The sequence below is a fragment of the Exophiala dermatitidis genome (assembly GCF_000230625.1).
Source record: "Exophiala dermatitidis NIH/UT8656 unplaced genomic scaffold supercont1.6, whole genome shotgun sequence".
Taxonomy (NCBI): Eukaryota; Fungi; Ascomycota; class Eurotiomycetes; order Chaetothyriales; family Herpotrichiellaceae; genus Exophiala; species Exophiala dermatitidis.
In genome coordinates, this window is record NW_008751651.1 from 1,613,432 (window position 1) to 1,629,014 (window position 15,583).

The 15,583-nt window shown below is 53.1% G+C and overlaps 6 protein-coding genes across 6 annotated transcripts; 2 read left to right on the forward strand and 4 right to left on the reverse strand.

Moving 5' to 3' along the window:
• Positions 1-280: 280 nt before the first annotated feature.
• HMPREF1120_07423 (uncharacterized protein) lies at positions 281-862 on the forward strand (the record flags this gene model as incomplete). Its single annotated transcript, XM_009161646.1, has 2 exons — positions 281-489; positions 613-862. The coding sequence occupies 2 exons, from the start codon at positions 281-283 to the stop codon at positions 860-862; spliced, it is 459 nt and encodes a 152-aa protein (XP_009159894.1).
• Positions 863-1,819: 957 nt separating this feature from the next.
• On the reverse strand, positions 1,820-5,357 carry HMPREF1120_07424 (alanyl-tRNA synthetase; the record flags this gene model as incomplete). The annotated part of the gene is made up of 3 exons (XM_009161647.1): positions 1,820-1,993; positions 2,098-4,724; positions 4,835-5,357. 3 exons carry the CDS (start codon positions 5,355-5,357, stop codon positions 1,820-1,822), a joined length of 3,324 nt encoding a protein of 1,107 aa, XP_009159895.1.
• Positions 5,358-5,984: 627 nt separating this feature from the next.
• Positions 5,985-7,001, forward strand: HMPREF1120_07425 (uncharacterized protein; the record flags this gene model as incomplete). Its single annotated transcript, XM_009161648.1, has 1 exon — positions 5,985-7,001. One exon carries the CDS (start codon positions 5,985-5,987, stop codon positions 6,999-7,001), a length of 1,017 nt encoding a protein of 338 aa, XP_009159896.1.
• Positions 7,002-7,038: 37 nt separating this feature from the next.
• On the reverse strand, positions 7,039-9,162 carry HMPREF1120_07426 (uncharacterized protein). The gene is made up of 4 exons (XM_009161649.1): positions 8,154-9,162; positions 7,950-8,078; positions 7,688-7,868; positions 7,039-7,627 (listed from the first exon to the last, which is right to left on the reverse strand). The coding sequence occupies exons 1-4, from the start codon at positions 8,268-8,270 to the stop codon at positions 7,440-7,442; spliced, it is 615 nt and encodes a 204-aa protein (XP_009159897.1). The 5' UTR covers positions 8,271-9,162; the 3' UTR covers positions 7,039-7,439.
• Positions 9,163-9,518: 356 nt separating this feature from the next.
• On the reverse strand, positions 9,519-12,598 carry HMPREF1120_07427 (E3 ubiquitin-protein ligase synoviolin; the record flags this gene model as incomplete). Its single annotated transcript, XM_009161650.1, has 2 exons — positions 9,519-12,443; positions 12,557-12,598. The coding sequence occupies 2 exons, from the start codon at positions 12,596-12,598 to the stop codon at positions 9,519-9,521; spliced, it is 2,967 nt and encodes a 988-aa protein (XP_009159898.1).
• An 813-nt stretch (positions 12,599-13,411) lies between these two features.
• Positions 13,412-14,734, reverse strand: HMPREF1120_07428 (uncharacterized protein; the record flags this gene model as incomplete). Its single annotated transcript, XM_009161651.1, has 1 exon — positions 13,412-14,734. The coding sequence occupies one exon, from the start codon at positions 14,732-14,734 to the stop codon at positions 13,412-13,414; it is 1,323 nt and encodes a 440-aa protein (XP_009159899.1).
• Between the last annotated feature and the right edge of the window lie 849 nt (positions 14,735-15,583).

Consider the following 15,583-nt stretch of genomic DNA (forward strand, 5'->3'; position numbering starts at 1 on the left):
GACTTTCAAATGACAGGGATGCCACTCGCCTTCAAGGTCCTCGATTCTCTCAAGGTCCTCACTTATCACGTGCAATCGGAAGCGATATGCTGTACATCTGTAAAGTAGTGGCTTATGGCACCATACCCTACCTTGCTGCTATGTTTCTTCTGGGTTCGATGGGTTGTACTGGTCAGACTGTCGCCGTGGTGGACGCAGGCACCGCAACCGTCTGACAAGGACGACAGTCCACTCACCAAATGCTACACCAAACCCGCAACAAAGGAGAGGCATAGAAACCATGGGTCTTCCAGCTATGCGCGAGGTTCAGGATGGCGCCCTGGTCGCGATAATCCGACCATTCCTCGGAAAAGATCGCACCGAAAGAGGCATCTCCGCGGGTGGTCGATTGCTGCTTTCCTACTCCACCACAGGAGAGGTTTTGTCGCAGATAAAGTATGAAGATGAACTGGACGGTACCCAAGATACGAAACTGCAAGTGGTAGTCTAGTAAGTCTCGCGAAGTACGGATGAAGCGGTAGCATTTTGACTGCGCTCGGTCGGGGTGTTGTTGGAGACAGCATGATTGTCCGCTGGGTATTCGAAGCATTGGCTAATCCTATGATCACTCAGTGAGGACGCCGACATGCGAGAATCTGCAGTGGATGCGAAAGCCCGCTCGGCAGACGTCTTCGGGACATTTTTCCTGACTTCAGGGCGGGGACCCGAGGCAGTCCGCCCGACATGGAAAACACCAGGTTCCGGAAGGATACCTCGAGATTTCAACCTGACCGCTGATAATGATGGCCTCCTTGGAAGACCCGTCTTGATCATGGACCAGCAGGGCCTGGCCATTGGACACGGTATCATTGGACGGTCATGAGCTCAACCCTGATTGTGTCCGGCCAGCAACAGAGATCATATTCGAAATGCTTGTTCGAACATACGTGGTGCGCAGAGCCCATGGATGCAGCTTTCATGGATACCAGACTCTGAACATGGCACTTGAATGCCCTTGATGCTCTCGTCCTCGACGATTGATGTCAGGATTAAGAGCCACCTCAAGTCCGCCCTCTGGTGGTGGTGGGGAAATTTCCTGGACTCGTTGCTGGAAGTTGCCGGGACTGCACAAGAACATCCGTCCATCGCCCGATCATCCTCCTGACAGCACCTGCTCCAATGCATTGTGGTTACAGATCCCAAGGAACCGCGGGAAAGGAATGCCAGTATTTTGGAGCTGTCGACGAAAAAAGTGTTCCGCCGCCAGTGCTGATGACGTAGTGAATCCAACCGTGACTTGAATATAATCACAAACGTGAGATCAGCAGTCTAGCTCTGAAAGGAGCAAAACAAACTGAGCAGCACGGGATTGTGATGTACCTGGCACTTTAGTCAAGGCGACAAAGTTTCGAAGGAATATCGTCTCAATACCACAATCGCAGATATCATGTTGGTTAAAAGGTACGCCGACTTCGGACTGAGGGTGGTTCGTCTGCCACCTTTGTCATACATTTTCTCTTTCAAGTTGCCAGAGGTTCTATCTACAGTATTCTAAGGTTACATTCCGTGGCTCTTCTGCCTCCCATTTCATTTGCACATATCGCAAGAACCGGTGAAATGCCATGACCACGAAAGCGAGCCAGGTCGCCAGAGCAGACTCCATGTAACTACCACATGCATGCATGCCCCTTGTCTTATGCTTCTTTACCATCCAACCAGCAATTTTTGTGATTTTCCGATCGTCCAGGTCAAAGCAAGACAGGGCGGAGTATGCGACAATCATGGTATGCTGTGCTGCCGACACAAGGTTAAGGTGCAGTTGTCGCAAGGCCAGATCGCATCACAACTTGATCTTTTCTAATTGTTCAGTTGCGGCCTTCAGGGCGTCGTCCACTTTCGAGGGCTCCGTTCCATTTCCAATGGCAACAGGAGCTTTGCCACCGGCCTTTCCGCCGACCAGTTTCGTGACGGTAGAGGCCCAGTCGGACGAGTTAAGTCCTGCCTTGGCATGTGCCTACAAACAGAACGTCAGCAATCTCTTCCAAGCCGAAGCCGTAAAAGCCCCTCGAAGAGCAGAAAGGAAAACAACAAAAACGGACAGTTGCGGACAAAACTTACCGGACTGACAAAACAGCCATGCAGCACCTTTCCCTCGGCATCTTTATCGTCTCCAGCCACAAAGATATACACACTCTTATCCTTAATCTTCGTCTGTACATGTTTGATGACTTCCGGGATGATCTTGGAATTATTCGTGCTGACAGGCAGCTTCAGCACGGCACCCTGCGCATCAGGGTTCTTTTCGAAATATTCCGTGATCGTGTCGATCGCCTTCTTGGTCTCTTCCTTCTGCAACTTCTTCTGGTGGTCAAGGACCTGCTTGCTGATCTTGGTGAACCGGTCTCGGAATTGTGACTTCTTCAGTGCCGATATCGACAAATTGTCCAGCTCGGATTGTGTTGCTTTGACTTCTTGCTCCTTTTCCGGACCAAAAGGCATATTTTCCAGCTTGGTGAGTTTCTGCTCAAACTCGTCGGCCACGCGTTGCACGGTATGCGCGTCCTCGCCGGTGACGGCGATGATTCTCCGAATGCCCTTGGCAATCCCGCTCTCTTCGAGAATGACAAGATCCTTGATGTCTCCGGTACTCCTGACGTGGGTACCGCCACAGAACTCGATACTGACTGTCCGCCACCGCTCGTCCTTGACATTTTTGAGAATGTCGTCCACCTCGACTCCCACCGAGACCACCCGTACGGGGTCCGGATAGGTTTCGCCGAAGACCGCTCGCACGCCCGTGATCTCTCGTGCAATGGCCAGGGGCACGTCCTTGCCGTACACAGGGCAGTTTTGTCGAATGTACTCGGTGGAAATATCCTCGATCTTCGCTAGGTCCGCGTCTGACACGGGAGCTTTGTGGCTGAAATCGAACCGCAACTTTTCTGGCGCGACAAGGGACCCCTTCTGATCGATGCCGTCTCCCAGGACTTCGCGCAACGCAAAATTGAGGATGTGCGTACCCGTATGGTTGTTGCGGATGGGCCACCGCCTCAATTCGTCGTACTCGCAGATTGCCACGTCGCCGGTCGAAAAGTGGCCATACTTCATGTATCCCGTGTGTAGCACGTAACCGGCATAGACTTGCACATTTTCCACCTCGAGCTCGGCCTGGCCATCGATGACGATGCGTCCAGTATCATATTCTTGACCACCTTGCTCGGCGTAGAAGTTTGTTTTGTCGAGAATGAGTCCGACCTGCTCACCTTCAGGAACATTGCGTGTGTCTTCGTGAAATTTCTTAGCGTGATAGATGGCCTGGATCTTGCCGTTGATGTTGTCTCGCCCGAACTTGGCGCTGTCGTCCGTTTTTGTCACGCCAGGCATCTTCTCCAGTTCGCCCAGATCGTGGACGTCCAACTTAAGCAAGTTGCTGGCAGCTTTCTTTTCACCTTTGCTGGCCTCCCTCGCCTTTAGCCTGGCTTCCTCGAACTCGTTGTCATCGATGGAAAGGCCTCTTTCTTCGGCCATAAGTCTAGTCAAATCAACCGGGAATCCAAAGGTGTCGTACAGTCGCCAGACATCAGCACCGTGCAGCTTCTTGAGACCCTGGGCTTGGCTTTTTTGAGCATAGACCTCGAACTGCCGCTCTCCCCGATCCAGCGTCTTCGCAAAGGAAAGCTCTTCTTCGTCGAGGATCTCCTTGACCTCTTCTTCCTTTGCCACGATTTCCTTGAACATGTCTCCCATCTGTGCAACCAGAGTCGGCACGACCCTGGAGAAAAAGTTCCCAATCTCGACGTTGAGGTATTTTCTGGCATACCGCGCTCCACGTCTTAGCACTCTTCGCACGACATAACCTCTTCCTTCGTTGTTGGGAATCCCACCATCGCTAATGGCAAAGGTCAACATCCTGACATGGTCCGCAACCACTCGGTAGGCGGTATCGACGCCATCCTTGTCCTCGTCGCCAAATTTGCCGGCGTACGGTCGGGCACCGGTAACCTCCTGGATGCGGTCGAACAGAGGAGTAAAGACGTCCGTATCGTAGTTGGACAGCTTGTCCTGGAGGACACTGACGAGTCGCTCGAAACCCATGCCCGTGTCGACATGTTTGTTGGGCAGCGGGCGCAGACTCTTATCAGGCTCCCTGTTGTACTGGATAAACACGTTATTCCAGATCTCCAAAACGTTCGGATCGTCCTGGTTGACGAGACTGGCAGCATTGCGCCCGCCTCCGATTCTGTCATAGTGGACTTCGGAACAAGGACCACATGGACCCTGGTCACCCATTTCCCAGAAATTGTCTTTCATGTTTCCCGGCAGGATATGGTCTTCTGGGACGCCGACGCTCTTCCAGAGTTCCTTGGCTTCCAAATCGGGCTCCAACCCACCGGCCTCGTTGCCCTCGAAGTAGGTGACATATAGTCTGTCGGGGTCGAGCCCAAAGACCTTTGTCAACAGCTCCCACGAGTAGCCGATCGCCTCTTTCTTGAAGTAGTCGCCAAACGACCAGTTGCCCAACATCTCGAAGAAAGTATGGTGGTAGCTGTCCTTGCCCACGTCATCGAGATCGTTGTGCTTGCCGCCCGCACGGATGCATTTTTGGGAATTCACCGCCCGCTTGAGTTGGCCTTCCTTGCTCGTCGGGTCCACGGTACCCAGGAAGATGGGCTTGAACTGGTTCATTCCGGCATTGGTGAAGAGAAGGGTCGGATCGGATAGAGGAACAACAGGAGATGATCTCACTACAAGTCACAGCCCACCCGTTAGTAAGATTCTTGGACGACCAAAATGTCCCTGCCCGCAGCAGCCGATCGACCTGGGGGAGCAGAAACGAAGACAACTCCTAACTCACCAAAAGTATGACCTCGCTCTTCAAAATACTTGAGAAAAGTCTCCCGCACTTTGGGAGCGGTCCATTCCTGGGCCGTCCCAGATGTTGTCGACGCCATTCTTGCGGTCGTGTGCTGCGGCACTTTGGTTGTGCGCAGAGTGGGGGGAAGGTGTCGAAGGGCAAGTCGGCTGCTGCAGATTGTGGCCGATAATTTCTTGAGCCCTAGAGACGAAGGAGGGTGATGTTGAGGGTGTCCAGGGACAAATTTTTGTCGGGCGATGGCAAGGTCGTGACTCAAGCCCAAAGTAGAAATTCGGACACTGGCGGTGATAGTACTAGCACTGGCAGTGGTATTGGACGAGTCGAACGAGGTGTGCCAGTGTTGGTGCCTCAACTGCGGTGCCGGTGCCGGTGCGGTCGCCGTCGACGAGAAGCGCGCAGCCACAGCCCAAGCACAAGCCACAGGACGAGGCTGAGGGTGAACTGCCACTGGCACTGGCACTGGCACTCTCCCTCTCCAACTCGTGCACACGGCTCCGCGCATCCAATCCACTCAATAGGCCCCTTTGCGCGCGTCGCACTAAAAGGGTAAATCGGTATTATTCTCGTAGTTTCCAGACCATTGGCCGCGCTGCACTGAAATGAACTGAACACTGGCAGAACCCTTTTGTCAATCCTCGGCTCCAAGCAATTCTTATATCATCAATCGGAAGATCCAGTTGATGGTATCAATGCTTGGACAGTTGACCGACCGTCCTTCCAATCCAAAATCTCAACCTCTTGAAGACAAGAAAGTTGTGCAATTCGACGCGCCTCGGTGAGAAGAGCAACTTGAAGAGGCAGAATCGGAGCCCGACCCAAATAATTAACACCACAGGTGCACCACTAGTGCTGGTACAAAAGTCATATGCTAAAGTACCTTATTTGCGAAGAGCTGCGCGGTGACATACATGAGGTAATTGGAGATCTCCAAAGCCGACGCTGATCCTTCGTCTCGCTGGACAAACCACACCACCGATCAGCGTACACCATCTCCATACCCATACTTTACCTTATACAACTGCATATGCGCATGCACTTGACCACTGTTTGACCAGACGGGACAGTCTCGCATATACCTAGGTACTACCCATAACCAACGCCGCACAGCACAGTATACTCCATGACCACAATGGCATCCTACGCCACGGGCTGGCTACCGGCCTCAAACCAACACCAATACCAACACCAACACCAGCCGCAACCGCAACCCCAGCCTCATCCAAGTACTACTAGCCAACCATTCCCTCACAGCGTCACCGGCAAACGACGCGCCGACGAAGTCATCGACCCATTAGAATCTCAATCCAACATCTCATCCCATTTCAAGAAGTTGCGGTTGAACCATAGTCGACCACAGTCAATACAACAACCACAACCGCAACCGCAACCACAAGTCCTACTACGCCAACAAGCACCACCATCACCACCCTCACAACCACAGTTCTCTTCTCCCAATCCCACTACCACTACCACAGCACCAACATCCATCACCACTACCACTACCAACCCCGGGTTCCGGCCTCCTCCGCCCAACGACTACAACGACACTCTTCAACCCGGATTAATATCACCACCACCACAACACCAAGATGCCTCTCAGCCTCTCTACAAAATGCCAACAATTCCCGACTCAGACTTCATGACCGTCGACGACACTCCCCACCGCGTCATCATCTCCGACCTCGACGCCGAGATCGCCCAGATCGAAGCCGCCGAGGCCGAGGCCCGCTCCGCCGTGTTTCTACCAGATATCGATAAAAAGGTGTCGTCGATTCCTTCACGGGTCCTGAACAACAATCTCAAATCATCACCACCACCTCCTCCAACCAACGCTTTGGTCCTCTACCGTGAACCTACTAGTATAAGTATTCCAGAGGAGATGGATGTGGTTAGAAAGGCAATTGTTGCTGCGAGAGCACGCGCAAGACAGAAACAGGCCGAAGAATTCAGGGCGGCACAACAAGAAACACGAACGCCAGGGTCAACAGACGCAGACAATAATGATATAGATCTAGATGACGAAATTGTCGAGGAAATCCCCGCTCCTGTTCATACATTACCTGGCGTGGGAGCCGGAATTGGAGGAGGTGCCGGTCGTGGTATAGACACGGATCAAGAAGACGTAGATGCAATGGAGATCGAATAGTTAATACGAAACGAAAAAGGAAAGATCGAGCCACACATGTGCATGATTCCCATCAATATTCATTTGTTGGCCCGAGTTGGGTCCCACCGAGCGAACACACATACTATCTTGCAAGTTAAATGTGTACGGGCCGAAACCACAGCTAACAGATTGTGCGGTCAGCATCCCGGAGCCAAGTAGCCATCCATACGTATTGTATTGCGTTGTAGTGTAACATATTGAATGGAATTGAATTGAGCCAGATCGTCGTTGTTCAAGTTGTGGCTGTTCAAGTTGTTGCCGCTATCATACTATACCTGCCACTGGATGCCCAAACGCCTTTTTTGTTTGCTGCCACGCACCACACACATACACTGAAAGAAACAAGTTTAACGCTGCACATTGCTAACTGCCAGTAATGCCCGGATTCGTTTCCGTTGCCGCTTCCCGCATCAGGTTTTAACCCCCAAAATGAGCACGAGGCGGCGGACTGGGTCCGTCAGCCGGGGGAGGCGGAGGCGCTGATGAGGCACCAGCAGCGTCATTCGACGGAGGCGGGCCTGACGGTGGAGCATAGTTCTGGTCAGGGTCGACCTTGTTGCCAGCGGGAGGCGTATATGCCGGCACATAGTCGGGCTCGCCGTAAGCTGCAGAAAGAAACAATGGTCAGAAACTGCGCTGAATTGCACACTCAGACACAAACATACCTGGAGGAGGTGGTCCATAAGCACCCATTGGATAAGCCTGTCCTTGGCCGTACCCATAGGGAGTATGCCTGCCTTGACCATAGCCATAGGGGGTGTTTTGGTTTCTGTAAAAGGAAAACTGATTGGCGTATTGCGGGTGCTGGTGTGCAAAAGCCATTCGTTGTCGACGAGAAACGAGCCACTTTATTCGCACCGAGATGTTAGCCACAGACACAGCAAAAAGACAATAATGAGACATGAAATTAACATCAGACCGACTCACCCTATGATAAGCCAGGGGAGGGAGTCCCTTTCGCATACGTCTCTTCGCGTGTAGATAGCCTCCGACCAGGTACAGAGCCAATGCTGCTAGGATGGTGGCGATCACGGCCCATTTGATGGCATATGCCGTCTATTCAGGAACTTGTCAGTCTTGTTCCGTGCGTATTCATGATTGGTGAGATATGTCGTGGAAAACTATACATACGGGACTGTACCACCAGTAGTAATTGTTGTCGAAATCATCTCCGTTGTTGTTATCGCTGTTGCTGCCGTTAAAGGTGCCATCTGTGATCTGGCGACCAAAGATCTTTAGGGTGTCCATGATGCCTTGATGAGCGCTTCCTGCCCACTGCAGATTGAACTTTGTGACTTCGGAGACAGTTCTTTTGTCTGATCGGTTGTCCTTTCAGCCTGGTACCATCCCTAGGAGGTCTCTTGTTTTGGCTCCGTCTTCTCGGGGATAGGAGAACTCGTTCGGGCGAGAGAAAGAGCGAGGACGGGATAGAAAGGAAGGCGTGTCTAGAGTCGGTTTGAGAGACTAATCGGAAGGACGCGCTGATGGACGATTCTTCGGAAATCCTCAGTGGCTTCGTGGTCAACGAGAAACGGTCAAGGCTGGAGAACAGGCGTAGTTAATTGCCGGACTCGGGACGGAAAGCAGATGATTTCGCTTGGAGTAAACAGATGCGGCGAATACGACAGTAGCCGGAATAGTCGTGAGCAGTAGTAGGATCGAGGAACAATTAAGAGTTTCGTGATCCAAGGTGAACTGCAGTGTCAACCAACGAAGGCTGTTGCATGCGTTCGTTGCTGAACGCAGGGGTGGCGGGCGACGGGCACCGCAGTGCCAGTTGTACAGTTGTAGGATCGGTGGTTGTGGAGGCGGATGCCCGTGGTTTCGGGATGAAGCTGTCACAGGCTGCCACTACTTGCAGTCGACGTCTGTCAACTTGAACTCGAAAGTTTACAGCAGATGAGGTGACGAACACTTCAAGTTTGTTGACAGCAAGAGAGGCCGCGCAGCGCAGAAGATAGAACTTGAACTCGACTACTCGATCAAGGCTGGAGTTGCAAGTGGTGCCGTACTCGTAGTGCGTGGCGCAGCAGCCCGTTGGCGAGTCTACCGTTGTATTTCGACTACTTCCCTGTTCTTGTCACTGGACACGTACAGCACCTCCAGCACATCATTGTGTTTGAAACGTGTCTCAGAAAAGCATAGCCACGCACTTGAAACAAAATCAAAGTGCGGCCATCGCCTTGCAGTGTGCCGTCTCCTACGTACGCCCTCCAAACCGTTTTGGACTCCGAGCCCTGTTGTATACTCCTTGCCTTAAACACCATCTCTACTTGGTAGTAAAGTCGCACGCTGCAATAAAAGATGTACCAGATGGCCAATGGCAACTTGAAGGACACAACATGGGCTGCCCTTCGCATTTCCAATCAGACTTCCAAAAAGAAGTTTATTTCAATGCTTGCTCTCGATAGCAACCAAGTAGCTACTACTACTTACGACCAGTAATATACGCTGGCTTGCCAAAATTTCAAACAGTTCAGATGGAAAGTGCAGGTTTCAGTCCGGATCCTCCACCAAGTCCTCGACCGTAGCATGATGCGGTTCCTTCGATGGTGCCGCTTGCTCACTCTCGGAGCTCCCAACATGAGTTTGTTCTCCTCCCGGGATTGCTTGAGGACGAGAACCGTTGGGAGGAGGGCCTGCTCCGGTATGGTCGATTCCATTCATGCTGCGGTCAGCATTGATTTCCCCGTTGCTGTGATCATTGCCTCCGCCATTTTGTGAAGGTATTCTTGCCCCGTCGGTCCACTCAGCCCCCTCTCGCGGCACGCTTAGCGCTTCCTGATTGTTCTGGAGAGCCACGTTGCTTCCGCTGCCGGAGGGTTGTGATATGGTGCTCGTCTCGCCATTACCCGTGGATCCAGTACCCCAGTTAGGCAATGCGGCCCCTACGGCCTGTTGCTGGGTGGTAGGAAAAGCAGGCGTATGCTGACTATCTGAAGGCTGCACAGCAGGACGAGATTGCCCCAACTCAACGCCTGGGACAGCACTTGAAGGAATGGAGGAAGCACTAGAGGAATTTTGGATAGGCTGAGTCTGTGTTCCCATTCCGGATGTGGGCACATGTCCCTGCTCGCTACCCGGAGGGCCATACGTCTGTACATTCGTCCCGGCTGTAGTGTTCGGAACTTCTGGCCGAGCATTAGCCTCGGTGCCAGGACCTCCAGCGGGCCGCTGCAAGTCCGGAGTCCCTGGCCACCCCGGAAACGCAGACGGTCGATGTTGTTCGGGCAAGTTATTGGGCTGGGGTCCCGAGGTTGTGGTTGTAAATGTTTGGCCCCGGGCGGGTCCGTTCACTCCATTCATGGTTATCGGATGCGGAAACGGTTGAGGTGTTTGAAACAACAAGTCATGAGCAGCGTGGTGTCTTTGCATCACATCAGGTGCCGATCCGAAAGCTCGCATGTGTGGAGGCAGCATCGTCCGTGCAGCGTCGAATTGTGTAGGTCGTAAGGGCATCATACACCACCCTTCTGGCAGTGTCAGGCCGGGAGGGAGCCTGTCGCTTCCCGCAAATATCACATCGTGCGGGCCGCCAGCAGAAAGAGTCTGAGTGACCCGGGGAAACGGGGAAGGGTTTATAGTCTGCTGACCGGGAATTGGAGCCGGGGGTATCGCTGGTGCGGGTGTCGCGTTCGATGCCGGAGCAGGAGTTGTTCCCGACGCTGTACCTGTGCCCGGGCCGGTTGCACTTGCGTTGTCGGCGGCTTCTCCAGGCCTGAGGTCTCGCAGTCTCTGCATCTCTGTCTGCATTGACCGCAACAAGCTCAATTCGGCCGAACTGTGGGCGAGGTCCTGCATTTCCCGATCTAGCTGACCTCGCAGTGCATCAAGCTGCTCTCGGGTTGTCATATTCTGATTCTGATCTCCTGGCCGGGGCCGCCTTCCAGCAGCCCACCGAATTCCAACGCCGAACTGTCGAGGGGCATTGGCATCGCCGTGGGCTGGAGGCTCGACACCGGCCTGCCGCACCTCCCGTAGCTGTTGCTGGAGTTCTTCGAACACGTTCTGTCCGCGGACTGCGCCGACTCCTATCCTCAACGGCCCGAATTGGTAGATCCTCGGGCCTTGTCGTCCGTCTGGTCGACCCTGTGCATCATCTCCGCCAGCAGCGCCCGGTTGGCCAGCCGCCCTGCCGTTGGGCCCGGTTCTTCCACCCTGGACGACATTCGCTCTGCAAGTAGGGCAGATTTGTTGCCTTTCGAGCCAGCTCCTCAAGCAAGAAAAATGAAGCACGTGCCCACATGGGAGCTTCTTCGGTCTCATCCTTTCCGCCACCGGGGTGCCTCGCGGCGCGGGTTGGCCGTCCTGGGCAGCTGGGGGCTGATACGGTCGCATTTCTTCCCTGCATATTATGCAGACATCTTCTGGTCCAATATCTTCCTCAGTGGCATCGGGATAACGTGCGTTCATATCTCTCGTGGCCGCCCGGTACTTTCTGAAGTCCGAGATCCGTTTGACGAATGAGCGCATGGTTATGAAAACATCTCGTAAGATGTGTATCGGTAGGCCGTAAAATACAAGCAGGATGAAGAAAAATGCAAGGTAGATGACAAGTTTGAAGAAATCCGTGGCCAGATTCAGATAGAACATGTATCGACCTTTGTCCTCCCAACCTTCGACCTCGACCTCGTTCTCGTCCACAGGTTGGTTCATCACCTCTTGGGACACCTGTTCGACAGTGCGCTGGGTCGGAGTGGGCAAGCTCGCTGCCTGCGCATCACTGGGGATTGCAGCACCTTCTGCCGGGGCGTTCTGTGCTTGTTGCAATTCGGATACAGCTGCTTGTACCCGTTCCCTTTTGATTTCTTCGATGCGCTGCCTCTTTTGTTCACGGACGATTCCAATTTCGACCAAATCGATGGCGTACCTGATCGCCGTGCTGATACTGGTAATGGACAGGACGGCAAACTCGAATCCAAACATGACCATCATGTCCGGCCTGGCCATTCTCATGACCTGCTTAACCACGTATTCGAGCATGGTCAGGTCGAAGGCGACACTCAGGCCGAGACTTAGGGCTAACCGGGTATGAAAGAGTCTTGGGTTCCGAGGCGGTTGTTGCTCCAGTATTTCGACCCGACCTTCACCGATCCATCCCCAAACCTTGCCAGTCAACAGAGCGAAGAACATGGCAAGGAACCCCAGCCCGACTTCGCCTCTGAAGACGGTCATTGCCAGACATGTTTCGGTGACGGCGAACCAGGCTTTCTCGTATAGCTGTTCGATCTCGATCGGCCGCAGGCTTCCGTAGAGGAGTTTCTGTAGTCCGATGAAGAAGGTGCAGGCGACAACGAAGAGGAGATTGGTCAAGATCATCAGGTTGGCAGAGGACTGCGACAAGTAGACCGCGGCCGAGTAGAAGTTCGGGCGCTGTGCCAGAGCTTTGAGGATGACCCCGGCGGCCAGGGCGGTAGAAGCCTACAAGCGACGGACACATGTTAGCATCTGAGAGAACTGTGGGAGATGGTTGATCCCGCCGTCTTCATTCGGGTCGATGTAGAGCAACCATGGCAGTGGGTGATGCAACGTACCCCAGCGTAAGCCGTCCATCTCATCCGCATTCTGACCGGCATCGTGACAGGCAAGTTGATCGTGCAGACAGGTTGCGGCTCGTCCAAGGGTTACGAGTTATCGCAGTTCAAGTTGGGGTTCTGTGTCAGCGGCCATTTCTCTGCCGATGGAGGAAACGCAACGCAGTAGCAAACGCGGATCAGTAAGCGCAAGCACTGCCAGGCATTGCAATGTCGTTATTCAAGGACAGGCAGGAAGGCGAAGTGCAGGGAAGTGATTGATTATCGTAGTAGGCAGTCTGGTTGATGTAGTGGTGGCATCTGATTGCGAAGACGAACCTTGAACTGAAAGGTGTTCTTCCGGTTTCCTGATTCCAAGCTGCGTTCGAAACCCGCGACCGGCGACTGCAACTAACAAATAAATGGCGTCACGCGAGCGACTTGGAGCATCCAACTTGTACCTGAACAGCTACAAACAACAAATACAGTTCTATGTTTCATAATAATCCACAATCAAGGTTGAATTCAACCTGCGATGCCTTCTATGTACTGTACTATTTGTCCTTCTAAGCCTCTCTAGAGGCGATCTATGGCCGGGTATTTTCATCTCATGATCATGTCTGTCATTTCACCCTGAATCTATACAGGCTCTGAACAGCCAATCCACCAAAACTCCATGCGCCGTGGTTTTTCTAATTGTTCAATCCGGCCGCGAATACGGCCAGTCGACGACTAGAGCCTGCGACCTGCGGCTTTCCAGTCAATATGTGTGCGTGTCTGTATGTGTGAGCCTTTCGAGCCCAAGCCATGGCCGCTCCTGTTTCGGGTGTGCAGGCGTGAATATTAGCACACCACAAGTATCAATGCAGACTTGCATCAGTAGCCATCTCCTTCTTTCCAAGCACGGCCATCGCTCTCCGCTCGGATTTTGGGATTCGTTCCTCTCTGAAGAGCCTCGAGTCTTCTTTTCTCAAGGTCAGCTTCGAGGTCGGCGATCAAGGTCTGCAATTCTTCCTTCCTGCCAATCTCGGGCACTTTGAGGTCGCCGGCCTCGATGCCTTGCAACTTGCCATGTTTTCGATACCCCTCGATTTCCTCGGCCATCTGCTCCCATTCGCGCAGCTCCTTTTCGGCCTCCTTCATATTGAACCGGATTTCGAACCATTTGTCAAAGGCGTCGTCGGACTCGAAACAGACCCCAAACCCATCGCAATAGCACGTCCGTTGACTCGGACAGAAGGTGCTCTCGCCCGTAAAGATCTCCTGCCACAGGTACTCGAAGATCCTGCCGCTCATGGAATCCCTGATCTGCGACCGCAACAGCCAGTCGCGGAAATGTGCATACCGCTCGCGCGGCAACTCCCGGATGCGGTCGCGACTCAAGGCAAACTGCGAACAGCACGGTTGAGCCAGGACCTGCGGGATAGGCTTGAGCGGGAACAACTCTGCCCAGGCATCCGCCATCAGGGACTGCTCCAGCTTTTCTGTATCTTCTTCGATCTGGCCCGGATGGATCCATTCGGGACAACCTGGCATCCAGTGGCACCGGAGGTTCATGTACCCTTTTCTGATGACCCGTTCGTTGCTGAGCCGCTTGATCATCTCAGCCGCGTCAAAGTTCAACAGGTCGTCGTTGTGCCATGCGTAGCGATGCGCGTGCATAAAGATGCTGACGTCCGGTAGGTTGTCGTAGTGCTCGAGAATGTAGGTCAAATAAATCATCACTTCGTGCCCTTTGTTTTTCGGTACGTGCAGCGGCGCATTCGGGTCGTCGGCCACATAGACCACCTTGGAGATCTCGGGCCCAAGATCAACCTCGTCGAGCCAGTCGACATTTTCCTTTTTGATCCGCGCCATAACTAGGTTTCGTGTGTAGTTTCGCGGAGTGTTTGGAGATACTGACACGGCATCCGAGTCTACCTCGTCTAGTCTGGTGTTTGTGTCTGTCGTGGGTTTCGGGGTGTGAGGGTGTTGAGGCTGAGGCTGCGGCGTGGTAGTCTCCTCCATCCATGGCCCCGTACTCGTACCATCATCCTCCTCGGCATCATCGTGGAAATAGTCGCCCAGACCAATGACTTGCGGAACACTGCCCCGTAACGTGTTGATGGTGACGGCCGAACTGGCCGACCGATAGTAGACCAACAGGCTAAATAAGGCTGCCAAAGCAAGGAAGACGGCAACGCGCCTCGCGTGCATCATGGTCGAGAGAGGGTCGCCAGCCTGAGGTACTCATTCGGCGAATTATTTTGGTTTGGTTTGTTGGATCTCGACAAGTTGAGTGGTGTACTGTGAAACCGGGTGCCAATGGGTAAATAATAGCGTACTGCAGCGTCGAATATTACAACAACTGAATCTCGGTGTTTTTTTGTCCTGTCCGTCACCACCCGAAATGAAAAAAGAAGTTGAAACCCTGCCGCCGTCAAGGCTCAAGGGAAGCACAGCACAGCACCGTAAAAAAATCAGCCTGAAGAAAGAGGTGGCAAAGCGGTGGATGATCAACCGTGGTCGTGTTTCGAATGAGGCGTGTAAGAGAACCAACGGCCGGGAACAAGTTCTGCAGTCCAAATGCACCGTGTAGATAATGTACAGTAGATAAACAAATGAGACTTTTTGAATTAATCCGAAGCCATGAAATGCAACATGCAATGCAGTGCAGTGGTGGCCACGGGCGCAGCAACAAACAATAACAATAATGGCGAATAACGAACGTGTTAGGTGGTACCTATTAGGTATGTATGTACGTAGGAGGCCTTGTCATCCTCGCATGCCGGAAAAAAGCTGATGAGTCGAGCTGAGGCTAATAAAAAGCATGATCCTCATCCCTGGTCCCGGCTGCAGTGGACTGGACTGCAGACTGCAACAGACGAACGAACACACGAACGAACAAACGAATAGTACCGAGCAAACAGTAAACGGGTTGCGGGTGCGTTGAAAGCGAGCGCCCATCAGTTCCACATTGAGATCCACAGTCGTCGTCGATGAAACATGGATTGCAGCGCAGGGCCACGCACGCAGCTCAATAATGCACGTCTTTGGCGGTTGACGAAT

Coding starts and splice junctions, on each gene's coding strand:
- HMPREF1120_07426 (XM_009161649.1), bottom strand. CDS start 8,270: ATGGACACCCTAAAGATCTTTGGTCGCCAGATCACAGATGGCACCTTT. Junction 7,869..7,949: donor CTCCCCTGGCTTATCATAGG/GTGAGTCGGTCT, acceptor GTGCGAATAAAG/TGGCTCGTTTCTCGTCGACA. Junction 7,628..7,687: donor TTATGGACCACCTCCTCCAG/GTATGTTTGTGT, acceptor TTCTTTCTGCAG/CTTACGGCGAGCCCGACTAT.